The 15,546-nt window shown below is 34.8% G+C and overlaps 2 protein-coding genes across 2 annotated transcripts; one reads left to right on the forward strand and one right to left on the reverse strand.

The window, feature by feature from the left end:
• Positions 1 to 7,810: 7,810 nt before the first annotated feature.
• On the reverse strand, positions 7,811 to 9,118 carry LOC145067295 (uncharacterized). The gene is made up of 4 exons (XM_079014468.1): positions 8,648 to 9,118; positions 8,198 to 8,488; positions 7,979 to 8,074; positions 7,811 to 7,882 (listed from the first exon to the last, which is right to left on the reverse strand). The coding sequence occupies exons 1-4, from the start codon at positions 9,116 to 9,118 to the stop codon at positions 7,811 to 7,813; spliced, it is 930 nt and encodes a 309-aa protein (XP_078870594.1).
• Positions 9,119 to 11,397: 2,279 nt separating this feature from the next.
• LOC145065886 (putative protein phosphatase 2C 23) lies at positions 11,398 to 14,858 on the forward strand. The gene is made up of 4 exons (XM_079012985.1): positions 11,398 to 13,204; positions 13,283 to 13,396; positions 13,991 to 14,255; positions 14,525 to 14,858. Exons 1-4 carry the CDS (start codon positions 11,606 to 11,608, stop codon positions 14,638 to 14,640), a joined length of 2,094 nt encoding a protein of 697 aa, XP_078869111.1. The 5' UTR covers positions 11,398 to 11,605; the 3' UTR covers positions 14,641 to 14,858.
• Positions 14,859 to 15,546: the final 688 nt, after the last annotated feature.

Here is a 15,546-nt window from a genome sequence, read left to right on the forward strand (position 1 = left end):
ATGGTTTTCCGGTAAGTTACGGTCCCGATGGGTGGAACCATTCATTGTTAAATGTATATGATCATGGTGCAGTCGAGACTAAAAGTAACAAAATGGGAAAAGTGTTGAAAGTTAATGGTCACATGTTGAAGGTATTTTGTGAAGGCTTCCAGGAGAAGGATATGGAGGTTGATAGCTTGGAGCGCCCGGACTACATCAAGTAAATCTAAGGGCAAAATCGAGCCAAAGATTTGAAACAAGGGCGGCTAACCGAGAGGCAATTCGAGTGTATTTCTTTCTATTTGCTTTCTTTTACTTTATTTCATCTGTTTTGCAATGTTTTGAGTCTTTTCGACGGTTTAGTGCAAAATAATTTTCTTATCTAAGGGTCGAGAGTAAATTGGGTTTAAAAAAGTTGAAAAATACATTTTTGTGAGGATAACAGTAAAAAACACATGGTCCAGCTTGAAAACACTTGGGCTAACGCGTAAAAGGCATGGCCAGATTTTATGATTGTGCGTAGACATCGAGGATTTCAAAAGAAAAAAAATTCACATGGTCAAAGTCCCAAATGCACGGGAAAAGATCCAAAACGCACGGGCAAAGGCTAGAACATGCATCGGTGTCGCATCTGTTCAAAGAAAAAAAACTTGCACAGTGTAATATTAAATCTCACGTGCAGACACCCAAAACGCACGACCTTAAATTGAAAACGCACTGCGTAGTTTATGATCATGTGTGTGAGTCACATATCTCCAAACAAAAATTAAATTTCTCACAGATTCACCTCGAAAACGCACGGCCTGGGTTGGACCATGTGTTTGGTCGCAGCTCTCGACTTCTCTCGGAAATAAAAAAAACCGCATGGGACAAGTTAAGAAAACCAAGGTTTTGAAAACCAGACCGAAGACTGAACTGGTCGTCTTACTGATTCGATGGTTCAACTGGTCCAACCGGTAGGACCGGTCTCAAAAATCGGAAAAATCGGATGATGTCATAATTACATTGTTATTAACTTTAATTATATAAAAATACAAAAAATAAAAAAATAAATATTTTTTAAAATTCTCGGTTTTGACCAGTTTTTGCCAGTTCACATCAATACCAATTTTTTGGCCTTTAAAAACCGGATCCGGGATCGGTTCTCGGTTTAACTGGTCGAACCGGCCGGTTCGGTCGATTTTCAAAACATGGAAGAAAACTCATGACCATGCTACTACCCATGCATTTTGAAGTACCACCGTGCCATTTGGTCTAAACCCGATTTCAGCAATCACATAACCCTCATGTCCGTGCCTTTCCTCTCATCTCTATCGCTCTTCGGCGGAAACCCTCCAAACCCTAGCAAAGTTTTTTATTTCCATCAATTAACTCAAGACTAATGCTCCAAGGGTTTGAAGAACAAGCCTGGGGAGGTATTTTGGAAGGAAGATTGGAAGCTTTCATCTCCAGTTGTGCATTCCACAATTGATGAGTTCAAGTTTTCTTGAGGTTGAAGATGAAGTGAACAATTCAAGAAAACATCACAAATTCAAGAATTTGAATGGTACAACCCTTCCATATCTCATGTTTTATGCATTAATCATAAGTTTGTTTGTCTAGAATTGTTGAAAATCCATCCATGTGCTTCATATAGTTTTTATTTGTGCTTGTCTAGTTGTGCTTTAGGCTTTAGTCACCATTTGTCTATCATATATTTGATTTGTCATCATGACAAAATGCAAGAATCCAAATCCAAAGGAACAATTGAAATCCAAGTATGGTGTCACCACCATTGTACATAATTCTCTTGAGCATCATGACCGCTACAACTACCTAAAGGACCGTGAATACTCTCAGCAACGGTTTGTAGATATTCCTACTCTCCAATAACTAGGAGTTTATGATGGGATCCTTAGGTTATTTAGCAATATCGGTTGGGAGAGTCTCCTCACTTTGGGACCAATGGAACCTATAAAAGCACAACTCTTGAATTCTTACAATCTTTGGAATTCAATGACAATGCCAAAATTCTCTCATTCCTTCTCATGCAATTGCAATTTTATTCGAGTTTAAACGATCTTAGTGGGCATGTTGCGATTTCTACAAACAATACTTATGGTCCCAAATTAGGATACATGCGAGAGAAAAATACCCTTTTCAAAACCAAAGCCAAAGCCTTTTGGAAAGAAATCACGGGACTTGATGTGTATAAGGCTCGATTTGCCACATCATCTCAAATCGTTCATCCAGTATTAAGGGTGGCTCTCCGAATTAATGTTAATATTGTCTTCCCCTAAGAAGACGTTAGCAAAGATGGTAAGATGGAGCTAGAAATTCTTTGTTGCATGGTCACTAGCTTGAAGATACCATATTTTGGTGCCTTTCGTGCTTCCAAACTTATCAAGGTCTCCACTAGCGATTCTGGCTTTATTCACTACAGTGGGATTATCACTTATCTCGCCACCCACTTTACTTGTGTCGAGCTTTTTGAGAGCAAGCACCTGAATCTCGAAAAAAATCACACAAGGCTCCAATACTATCACATCCAATGTCCTTGCAACCTTATATTTCTCCTGCAGAGAAAGTGATTGTAGTTTTACATGGTTTGTACAGGATGAACCCCATTTCCGAGTTCCGTTTGGGAACTTCAACTCCCTCCAGCTCCAGCAGGACATCACTCAAACTCGGTGGTGTCTACCAAAGAATATTTATGCAGACTCCAGTCCACGCGCCCCAAGCCCATCCCGAGAGCTCCTGAGTAGTTGGTCGTCGACCACAAAGATGATACTCGTGTTAATCACCATGTTCCTCCCGCCCACTCTGCTCCTTCCAATGCATGGGGATCCACTTCTACTACTCAGGTAGAGACCGCATGTTACTTCTACACCCGACGGGTAACTCAGTACCATGACACATACATAAGGCGTTTTGATCTCCTTGAACAAGCTGTTTTCAACATCTTCGCTGATTTTTCTACAACCAATGCCTCCGTTCATCAATTGACACAAACGGTACAAGTGATTATGCAGTTCATGCAGTGTTGGACCCCCAGTGGTCAGCAGGTTGACCTACCCTCTCCAAGCATCGAGGACGATGCTTAATCTTAAGGTAGGGGATGGGTCTTTTTAAATTTCCACATTCATTTCATCAAAAACATTTCAAAAAATCCAAAAAGATTTTTCTTTTCTTATTTTCATTTTTTTTAATGCATTCATTTCAAAGCATTCAAAGAAAAATTACAAAAGTATTTTCATTTTTATTTTATTCCTTTGCATTTCGCATTGTTAATCACCAAAAATTACAAAAAGATTTTGTTTTCAAATTATCCTTAGTTTGCATTTCATCCAAAATTTTATAAAAATTCCAAAAAGATTTTCTTTCTATTCTAATTTTCAAGTTTTCTTTTTGCATCTCATTTTCTGCATTGCATCAAAAAACTTTCAAAAAAACCCTGAAAAATTGATCCATCAATCACTAAAAAAATAAAATAAGATAAAATACCTCCTCACTTCAAATGTCTCGCATTGATAGACCCGAAGGAGTCCTCCTCGTCATGGGTTTGGTAATTCAAAAATAAAGGGTAGATGACTTCTCGTGTTGAGTTATGGAGTAAAGGAGGGTAAAACAGCTTTTGAAAATACCACATTCTTTAAAACCCAATACTAAATGTCAATCCTATTTGAAACAACCGAGCAACCATCTTTAGAATCTCTTTTGGGTAGACCTCTTGAAGGAGGATTTCATTGCATCCACCCGTTCACATGTCGTCTGAAGTATTAAAGTCTTGGTTGGCCATTGCACTAACCAGGCCAAACTGAAGAAAGAATCCATGAGCCAAGCCAAATCAAAAGAAGGTGGTCTCAAAAAAATCAAAAAAAAATCAAAAGAAAGCAACTTGAAGAAGTGAAATACAAAGTTCAAGAAAGGCAAATCAAAGAAGTCAAGTTGAATATCAAAGAGGCGAGCAACACAAGACCTCGGGTGGATGCAATGATTACCTTTGGGAGTAAGCCTGAGATGGATAGTGAGCACTGGGATGGAATGCAAGGTTGGTGCAACCTTGAGTACACTAAGGGAGTTTTAGAAGCAGTCCATATTCAAAAATATGATACTCTCCCAAATAAAGTAACTTGACACCGGGGTTGTCTACATTTTCAAAACCACTAAATCGGTGGCTTTCGCATGAAGTCTTACAACCCTTTCATTTTAAACTCCAGGCCATGATTATCCTTTAAAGGACAACATCCAAGTTTTGACTCTGCTGAGACTTTCTTGAAGTGAAAACAACAAATGGACAATATTTTGTGTTTGGATAATTGGTACTTGACTTTCTTACCCCTAGTGATCTAAAAAGGTGAAATTATGAAGTTTGGATCAAATAAAGAAAACCAAAAAAAACAAAAAACATAAAACAAAAACAAAATTTTTATTTATTTATTTATTTATTTTTATTAGCTTTGTTAATCTTATTTTTTTCTTAGTTTTATTTCCTTTTTGTACATATGTTATTTCTGATGTTTTTCCTTGCATGCATTCAGTTTTAGTGCCTTATAGGTTTTTTCCACTCTTTTCGTCTTAGTTTCCTTTTATTCACCTATCGTCTTCTCCAAGGTCATTCTTCATTTTGTTTTTTTCTTGAGGACAAGAAATGTCTAAGCTTGGGGAGGTTTGATAGGTGCATTTTATGCACCTATTTTTAGGGGTGGAATTGGTACGGTACCGACTTTTTTTTTCTTCAAATCGCATACCGTACCAACTATAGTTGGTAGGAGAATTTAACTACCAGTACCGTACCAACTATACTTGGTACCAGTTTATTTGGCTACCAAAAAGTTTGGTTGGTACATATTGGTACTGGTAAATACCAAATTCTTTAACTAATTTTTATATTTGAAGAGTTTGACACATGATTAACTATATTAGGCTTCACATTGTAATCATTATCCAACCCAACGGTTAGAAAATTTTCCATAATCGGAAACAAATTAAACAAAAAAAATTGTCAATTATGTTTAGTACCTTTCATATGCATATAAAATAAAATAACTATCATGCACAATTAGGGGTGTAAGTGAGCCGAGCTACTCGGGGTCGACTCGTTAAAAGCTCAACTCGAGATCGAATTAAACAAGCCCGAGTCGAGCTTCAGCTAGTGGGCTCGCAAGCCTAAACGAGCCTATATATATATATATATATATATATATATATATATATATATATATATATATATATATATATATAGATATAGATATATATATATATATATATATATATATATATATATATATATGTGTGTGTGTGTGTGTGTGAGAGAGAGAGAGAGAGTGTATATATATATATATGTATGTATGTATATAGGCTCGTTTAGGCTCGCGAGCTCACTAAATTGTTCACGAGCCGAGCTCAAGCGTCATTTTAAGGCTCGAATCGAGCTCGAGCTTCTTCAAAATTAAACGAGCCGAGCTCGAGCTTTGTTAGGCTTGGGCTCGGCTCGGCTCGTTTACACCCCTATGCACAATACAAAATAAATGTATTCAACTATGACGTTGTTATATATTAACTATACCGCTGTCTCACCGTCTTAATTGTAAACATTATATATAAAGAATTAACAAAAAAATATATACTAGTCTAAGTAGTGATTAGTTAATTGTTTTTTGTTTTCTTGTTTTGATTAATATACAAGTAATCGAGTAATGTATACGTAATGTCAGACTTGCTGCTCTTAATTGAAACATAAAAATGTGATAATTAATATTTCTTCATATGTATTAATGATATATATATATATATATATATATATATATATATATATATATATATATATATATGAATTGGTTGGTACGATACAACCGGGATATTCAAAATTTTATACCGTTACCGTACCAAGTTTACTTAATTGGTATGGTAATACCGGCCAAACATATTGGCTACCGAACATTTTGGCTACCAATTCAATTGGTTCAGTTGGTAACATGTTGGTTGGTTCTCTATGGTACATATTTGCCAGCCTTACCTATTTTGCACATTTATTTCAATCTTTTTATTGCATTTTACGTCATAATATCACATTTAGTTTATTATTTGGGCACTTTCATGTTTTACTCAGAATCCCTGGTATTTCACTATTTTTGATTAATTTTGTAGGCATTATGGAGCTTGGATCATTCGAACTATGGAGGCGATCTTGGAGTTTGGAGCTCGGAGCTTGGAGCTTGGAGCATTAGAGCATGAAGAGAAGATGAATTAACCATGCCATGGAAGAAAACATGAAGACATAACCAGAGTCGTTGCACATCATCATAGCAAAGGACTACGTTTGAAACACAGTTCGTATCACACTGAGATGGGGCAATAAGTTTAAGCAACATGACTCTGGGTGAAGCTAGACCGAAGACGGAGCAATAAGTTTGAAGACTTATTAGAGTTTTTGCAAAAAACATGGTCATGCTAAAAACACATGGTCAAAACACATGAGCAAAAGGGCATAACCATGATAAAAACGCATGGCCTTGAGTTAGGCACGTGAGTAGTTAATAAAATAAGGAAATCACCATTTTTCATGACATACGATTTTTGGAGCAACTGAGGGTGGTTTTGGGGAGAATTTTTGGAGCTCTTGAAGACTATTAATCATTGCAAACACTTTTGACTTCCATTTTATAAGCATTAAACATTTTAATTCCATCTTTATTCTTGTTTGATTTGATTCTTAGCCATGTGTGGCTAAGAAACCCTAGTTTCTAGTTCCTATTCAAAACATGTTGATTATTTGACTTGAAGCATGTGATTTGATGTTTGATTTCTGATTCTGTTCTAGTGATTATGTTTTTGTATAAACTAGAACCCTTGAATTTGATTTGTGTTTGATTGGCCACTTTCCTGAATTGAATTATTGTGTAGTTAATTAACTTTTAGGCCACCTAATAGTTCTATTAAGTTAATAATTGGTAGCAAACAATAAGTTTTCTTATTGTAAAAACATATATCACATGTTTTCACACTTCCAAGTGTATAAGAAGGAATGAACATTGTTGGGAAGCTTGTACAAAACTTAATGTAGTTTTTCAATACAATCTAAGAGCGTGTTTATGTTGAATTAGTAAAGCTAGGTCTAGTCAAAGAGCGTGTTTTGGTTAGATAATTTGGAAAGCGAGAAGTATTAGAGCATGTTAATATCTTTCAGTACCAATATAAAATAGCAATCATGGATTACATCAAATCATTATCCCTAAACTTTAAATTTACACATATTACAGTTTGGTCCTTTAACTTTAATTTTGCAATTACTACAATTTGGTCCCGTACTTAAAGTATAGTTATAGTCCTTGCACAAATTTATTTATTGTCGAAAATAAATGGTTCCTTTAAGTCACAATATATACCAATTTGACAATAAAAACTATATTAAAATATTTATTTATGTTACGTACTAACAAAAGAATCCATCAATTGAACCCTAATTAAGAACATTTGCAACTAAAGAACAAAATTGTTAAAATGACCAACTAATTCACAAGCTTTTTTCATATAGACCCCGAAACTCCCAAACCATCCTGCGATTTTGTATTCGTTCCACGTTTCCTAAAATGAATAAAAAAAATTATCTTCATTGTTCTATTGTTGTTGTTTAATGAAAAAAAATAGAAATTTGAGTAACCTTTTAGACGTGAATGTTTCACTTTGATCCAAACTTTGAGATGTTGGATTTTTACATGTCTTTTCATGGTGTCCATACTCTCCACATCGCGGACATTTGTGTCTTCTTTTAGACTCGTTTGATGATTTAATTATGTTTTTTCTTGGTCATCTAGGTGGGCATTTGATAATAGGTGGATATATTTTCTCCTCATTTTTTTTGCCCATTGATCCTCTCCTGGCGTTGGAGCAATTTGAAAAGCATATGCAGCTTTAAACTTCTCTATAGTGAAATAAGGATCAACATATTTGTCCCATTTAGCATCCCTTATAAAAGCTATAAAAGTCGTTGCATGAATTTGCCACACTCGACAACTACATTTTCTTTCATATAGGTTGACCTCCCAACGTTTCCCTTGTACTTCACTTCAGCTTGATTTTCACAACTTCTAGTAACTTCATATTCACCCAAATTCTACATGAAAATTAAAAATAGATATATTTTAGATATATATATATATATATATATATATATGTATTATTGAAGTAAAAACTTAAACAAATATAATCATTTAATTGAGTTATTTAACATGCTTACCTTAGCGATGTCATTGAGATGGTTTTTAGCAATAGGATTCAATGCGCTATTCCATGTATTTACCAAATTATTTTTCTTATCAAAGCGTTTCGTAATCTTTTCCCTAATTGCGTCAAGGAGATCAAGCACGAGTTTATAGCACAATTTACCAATCCAAGAATTAAATGTTTCTGAAATATTATTAGTGATGTAATCACAAATGGAAGTAGTACCAAACTTGCTTCTAGTCCATATTTTTTTGTGGTTGGTATTTAGATATGCAATGACATCTTCATCTTTATCACTAATTTCCTTCAATAATATGTCATGCTTGGTCAGATGATATGTTTTCGCATCAGTCCATAGTTTGGTGTTAAAGAAGTCACCACAAAAGTGTTTCTTGAAGTTACTATATAAGTGTCTTATACATTATCTATGCTCAACATTAGGGTAAACATTCATCATGGATACTTCTAACCCTTTTTGCATGACCGATGAGATAACTAGACCATTTGGCATTCCAATTGCTTTTCTGAGTGAGTCAAGAAACCATGTCCATGATTGTGTGTTTTCTGATTCAAGCACACAATATGCTATTGGAAAGATAGAATTGTTATCGACAATACCAGTTGCAGTAGCTAGTACACCATTGAACTTTCCTTTTAAATGACAGACATCAAGACTAATATACGGACGACAACCAGCAACAAACCCTCTAGAACAAGCTGCTAAACAAATAAAAAGCCTTTTGAAAAGTTTCTTTCCACCAACTATGTCAAAGTCAATTTCAACAATGCTTCCTTCGTTCCTTCGTAATAGTTCTTCTCTAAATCCATCCATCTTCATGAAAGAGTCTTCCCACTTACCATACATGTCGGTATAAGCTTGCTCTTTCCCTCTAAAAACTTTTAGGTATGGCACGTCAACATTGTAAGTTTTCATAATCCAATTTCTAAGCTCATATGGAGAGACATCCCCATCAGATTACAACTTGTCAGTAACTACATTAGTGATCCATCCTTGAGTGGCACGCTTATTGCCACCCTTATTGCTTCGAGTGCAAGTATGTACTTCTACCATTTTCTTAACCTAAAAAAAGAATTAAATAAACATAAATATATTTTTAATATAAAGGGTGTTAAGTATAACTTAAGCTATACACTTACTTCAAAGGTAACTTCATCTTGTTTAATAGAAGCATGGATTCTCCACTCACAATCTAGGTTTTCACACCTTGTTGTGAATCGTGTCGGGTCACTTTTCTGAATGTAGTAGTTAAACTCATTTGTTGCAAAGAGGTTCAATGTTCTCTTAAAATCAACCACGTTTTCAAATTCTGAACCGACTTCCATGCATATACTATTCTTACTAACTGAGTAAACTTTATCATCAACATTCATTAGATTGTCTTCATTATCAGAACTGAGATGACTATGATAGCTTTCTTCACTAGGACAAAGGTCTGAATCATACTCATCGTGTGGTTCATCTCTGTTGGCACACCAATGGTTAGTATGGTTATTGGAGCCGAGGTTATTCTCTGTTGTCACATAAATTGTTACTTGTTTCTCACTTCCATACATGCTAAGCATAGCCATGAACTTTTCATCAGAATTGAGCTCAATAAAGGATTTGTCTGGTGCATACTTGTCAACATAAATAATAGAAATTTTTGGGTTGTTCTTTGATGAATAACGCTTTGTCACTTCTTCATGTAGTTGACTTAACTTATATAAAGATGTGTTTATGTAGATACATTTTTTAGAGCCAAAGCAATATATTTGCCTACAATCGTTCTTTGTTAGACGAAAATAACCCCCATATTTCAATTTGAACTTGAACTTAGATGTTGGTATACGCCTGAAATTTAAATTAATAAGAGAAACAATCATACAATTTAGTAAAAGTTTAATAAATTAAAATTAAGATATTCACATAAACATATTCAATTATCGGAGACGTAGCCCTGCTCTCCCATATTGGTTTGGATGTGTCATGAAGTGTAATATCTTCTGTTTGAGAATGATCTTCTGACATTGGTTTGTGTTGCCTCTAAAACATAATTTTAAGTCGTCGATAAGAAAAAAAGATATAAAGATATAACAAATACCAAACGTATGCTTTATAATTAACTTATTAACCAATAATCATTTGAATTGGTTATTGTTTCATAATCTAGACACCATAACCCACATAAGGCATTATAGTTTCAGATAAGTTACAACAAATAACATGCTTTGATGTATGAACCAAGAAACAACAATCAACACACTACAATTTGTAGATTATTCAAGATTGTAAATACAGTAGCTTCAAACATCAAGATCACACAAAATTGACACAATGGAAAGAATTCAAGATTGTAATCAAGTATAAGTTTCAACACATTATTGATATTAATTACAATTTTTTAAATCGTGAATTAATTACAGTTTTTTAAACCGTGAATAAATTACAACTTTATGTGTAGAAAACAGTAAAAGTGTATATTTTGATACAAAAGGCACTGAATAATACAAAAACAATTTGAATTATTCAGATTTCAAAATCTTTATACCATGATATCATGTTAATTAATTCACAGTTTGAAACATCAAGATAGTAGCGTTTCTACACATTAACGTGACCAAATCAAAAACACCAATAACAAAATTAAAGAAAGAGAAAATAGGAATATGATAGCTTATTGTTTACCTGATGCGTGAACGTGATGCGATAATAAGGAAGCAACAACCGATCAAAAGTACTTACAGACAATAGCGATCGGAATTAAAACGTGGAATTGAAACCAGGTTGCGATCGTATGTAAGCGATCATATGTAGTATATGATTTTACAAGTAAGGGCATTATTGTCTAATACATGTCTATTTTCAATTATAATGAATTAAGATAATTAAAAAGAATTATAAATCAACAAAAATCATTAAAAAAAATATATATTTAAGTATATATATGATATTAAAAAAATATTATGAAATACTAATACAATGTTTGAAATTTAGCCGGACAAATTTATAAACGAAATTCTCCTTAGATTATATATTTAATCGACCACGTTAGATTCCAATTTCTTAAGTATTTAATTAAAAAGTAAATAAGTTTTATTACCCTGATTTTTTAATTCAGTTTGTAGTCATTATTCTAAGTTCAAACAAAAATCAAATTGTTTGAATTTTGTCTTTAAGGCTTTAAAAACCTCCGCCCTGAAGTCAACCTCTCTCTCTCTCTCTCTCTCTCTCTCTCTCTCTCTCTGAACATCCTTTTAACACAAAATTCTTCTCTTCCAACTAAACCCATATCTGATTACCCCCAGGGAGATCACACATTTACATATATACATACTCACATCCAATTTTTCTCATCAGTTTTAGTTCATCTTCCTGTTTAAGCAGAGCACCTTAGCTTTATCCTTTGCCGGAAAACCAGTCATGGGAAACGGGGTCGGCAAGCTGACCATCTGTTTCACCGGAACCGACATCGTCCAACGGCGGAAAGACTTGGCCTTTGTTATCTCTGACCCACTAGACGATCTTGGTCACTCTTTTTGCTATGTAAGACCTGATCAATCTTGCATCTCCTCCTCCAAGGTCCATTCCGCTGAAGAAACGACAACGTTCCGGTCAATCTCCGGCGCCTCTGTCTCCGCCAACACATCCACGCCCCTATCTACCTCTTTCCTCGATGTATACTCTTACAACACCAGTGATAAGGCTTCCGCCTTCGAAAGCTCCACATCCTTCGCATCAATTCCTCTCCAACCTTTGCCTAGAAATTCAATCAATTCGGGTCCTTTGCCGTTTGGTTCGGGTGCGTATTCGGGTCCTATGGACCGAGGGTTTGTTTCTGGCCCGATTGAGCGGGGATTTCAATCGGGTCCCCTTTTTTCTGGTCCTCTCGAGAAGGGTAATCTCGATCAGTTCCAACGAAGCTATTCCCATGGGGGTTTTGGTTTCAAACGCAGATCGAGAAAAGGGAATTTGATTCGGGCAATCCAGAAGGCGATTTCAATGACGTTTACAACCCGTGGGCAAAACTCGACTGTCGCTCCGATCACTAAAAACCTGGGTCATTTGAAGGATCATGATTGGAATGTTGGGTCTGCAGAGAAAAATAACGAATTGACTATCAGCAGTATTAATTTAAGCAGCGAAGGTAGTATTTTGGACGACGATGATTGTTTGAATCAGAGCCAGAATCTCCAGTGGGCGCAAGGCAAAGCAGGAGAAGATCGAGTGCACGTCGTTGTATCGGAGGAACATGGGTGGGTTTTTGTTGGGATTTATGATGGATTTAATGGACCTGATGCCCCTGATTTTCTGTTATCGAATATGTATGCAGCTGTTCATAAAGAACTCAAAGGATTGTTATGGGATGATCAAACAGATGCATCGAATTCAACTTCTTCGGGGCAATCCTTAGATGCAGTCGACTCTCATATTAATTCTCAACCTCAAAAAAATTCTTCATCAAGATATGTTCATCAGCAGGAGAGTTACCCATGTGCAACTGAAGATCTCGAGACAAATTCACGAAAAAAGAGGAGCAAGATTAGAAATCGCGGGGCGGCTAAGAAATGGGAGGAGAATCAGAGGCGGTGGAAGTGTGAATTTGACCGGGAGCGATTAGAACTTGATCGAAGATTACGAGAACACATGAATTCAAACGGTTCAAATTCCATTAACCATTCAGACGTTTTGAAAGCTTTATCTCAAGGCCTAAAGAAAACAGAGGAGGCGTATTTAGATATTGCAGACCAAATGCTTGATGAAAATCCTGAACTAGCTTTAATGGGCTCCTGTGTTCTTGTCATGCTAATGAAAGGAGAAGATGTTTACGTGATGAATGTTGGTGATAGTCGTGCAGTTTTAGCTCAGAAATCCGAGCCAGATATCTGGAGACAAGATCTAGAAAAAATAAACGAAGAAACATGGTATGATCTTGAAGTTTTTGATGCTGATATTGCCACCACAAATCCAAGTTTAACTGCTTGTCAACTTAGCATGGATCATAGCACTTCCATTGAAGAGGTAAAATAAATAAATAAATAAATAACTTCAATTCCAACTTCTTTTAACCTTACAGACTCATTAATTAACTTTCTGCAGGAAGTAAAAAGAATAAAGAGTGAACACCCTGAGGATGCATGTGCAGTTATGAATGACCGAGTCAAAGGCTCACTAAAGGTCACTCGAGCTTTTGGTGCTGGTTTTCTTAAACAGGTAATTACTAATTAAGAAACATATTTTGATTTAGATAAAATCTTAATAAAAGCAATGTGGGATTGATTCTTGATGGTGCTTCATAAAGCTAGATTCTCATATTTGTTAGAATAAATGAAAGATTGGATATTCTTTAAGGAGTTATACCTTCATAGCTCTTTTCCAATTTGTTTAAACCAAGTTGCTTTCCATTTTTGGAGTTGTTGGATTCCCTTTGACATTTCTACTTTTGTACACATGAATAAACTTAATCCAAAACTGATTGACTTTTCAAATAATCATAGTTGACTCGGTTAATCCCACCATAAAATTTAACTTTTATGTAGCTATATTATTTATCGATGTTATTATTATTTCAACCCCTCGACTTGGCCCACATCGCTCCACCCTAGGAGATGTAAATCAGGTACACAACAGTCTGATAGGTGGCTGACAGAAAGACTGATGACTCAAATCAAACCCTTGACCATTCTCTTATTTCACAAATTCTAGATACAATTCAAGATTATAAAGCTCCATACAAATGCTCAACTTTACTTTCTTGATTTGATATTTGATGCTAAAGTCTTTTTTTTTTTTTTTTGCTTGTTGCAGCCAAAATGGAACAATGCATTACTAGAAATGTTTAGAATCGATTATGTGGGAACCACTCCATACATAAATTGTCTCCCTTACCTTCATCACCACAAATTAGGGCCAAGAGATAGATTCTTGATATTATCCTCAGATGGGCTTTATCAATATTTCACAAACGAGGAAGCTGTGTCTGAAGTCGAGCTTTTCATTCAATGGTCACCCGAAGGTGACCCCGCCCAACATTTGGTTGAAGAAGTTTTACTTCGCGCCGCCAAGAAAGCCGGTAATAATCTCAAATTAAAAAAAAAAATTGTAACTTCACAAAAATGTTTAAAAATCTAAGTCTTATGCAACCCTAAACTGGCCTACACTGCCCTAATTTAAATCAGTTACACAACAGTCTGTTAGATGGTTGATATAAGGATCAATGTGTACAAAGTGCCCAATCCATATCGGACTTAAAAGATAAAAATGTTATATTGTGGCTGCTGAGACTCGAACCCTTGATTTTTTTTAGCTAAGATCTAACTTTTTTTTTGTTGTTGTTTATAGGTTTGGATTTTCATGAATTGTTGGAAATACCACAAGGCGATAGAAGGCGTTACCATGATGATGTTTCGATTATTGTGATTTCACTTGAAGGAAGGATATGGAGATCGTGTGTGTAATCTTCACATATTGTAAACATAGAAATTAAGAAATAAATCGGTTACGTTGAAAAATAGGTAGATACGGACAATTTTTCGATCGGTCTTTTTGGTGGTGAAAATTTGTAAAGATGTAAAAACTTTGGGCCATGTTAATTAATATTAAACTGTGGTGTACCAGAATTGCAAATATTGTAATAAATGAGGGGTTAAGTGAAAATACAAGAGTTTTGGTCAAATTACTAGAATGTGTTGGATAAATGAAAGTTGTTGTCAGCTGTGATGGTTTTGAAATTGTCTGATCAAATAAATGGAAGTCCATTTGGAGACAACGACTTTAATTTGGTATTAATTTTGGTCAAACAAACCGTGTGGATGGAAACGTCAAAGGGTTGACTTTCTTCAACCGAAGACTTAGACTTTTGTATTTATTTCTACACAATGTTTTCCCCATATTTGAATCCATTGTTGTTTGGTCGATGAGAATGAAATGAATGATCAAATAATCAACAAATAATGAAATCTTATTTTATAATAAAACATAAAAAATTACATTTGTTCTTATAGATCAATGTCTATGATCTCTGTTAAACATGTACGAATAAATAAAAGACCTAACTATTAGAAGTTAATTTATATATTACGTAAATTAGATGCTGATTTATTTTATAACATAAGCTCTTATAGTTATATACTAATTTTATAAATGTATTTCTTCAACTACTAATTGATAAAAGATCGATTTAATTTTTCATGTTTAGATATTAACCATTGACAATATCCTTCTGTATCCTTTATTTGCTATAACATGCTAAAAGGTTGGAACTAAATCCAACCAACTCTATCATATGTGATTTGATTTGGTTGGTTTCAAGATTTATTTAATTATTAATATGAATAAAATCAAATTCTTTTAGTCAACGAATT

This window comes from Lactuca serriola, chromosome 8 (assembly GCF_051521515.1).
Source record: "Lactuca serriola cultivar US96UC23 chromosome 8, Lser_US96UC23_V15, whole genome shotgun sequence".
Taxonomy (NCBI): domain Eukaryota; kingdom Viridiplantae; phylum Streptophyta; class Magnoliopsida; order Asterales; family Asteraceae; genus Lactuca; species Lactuca serriola.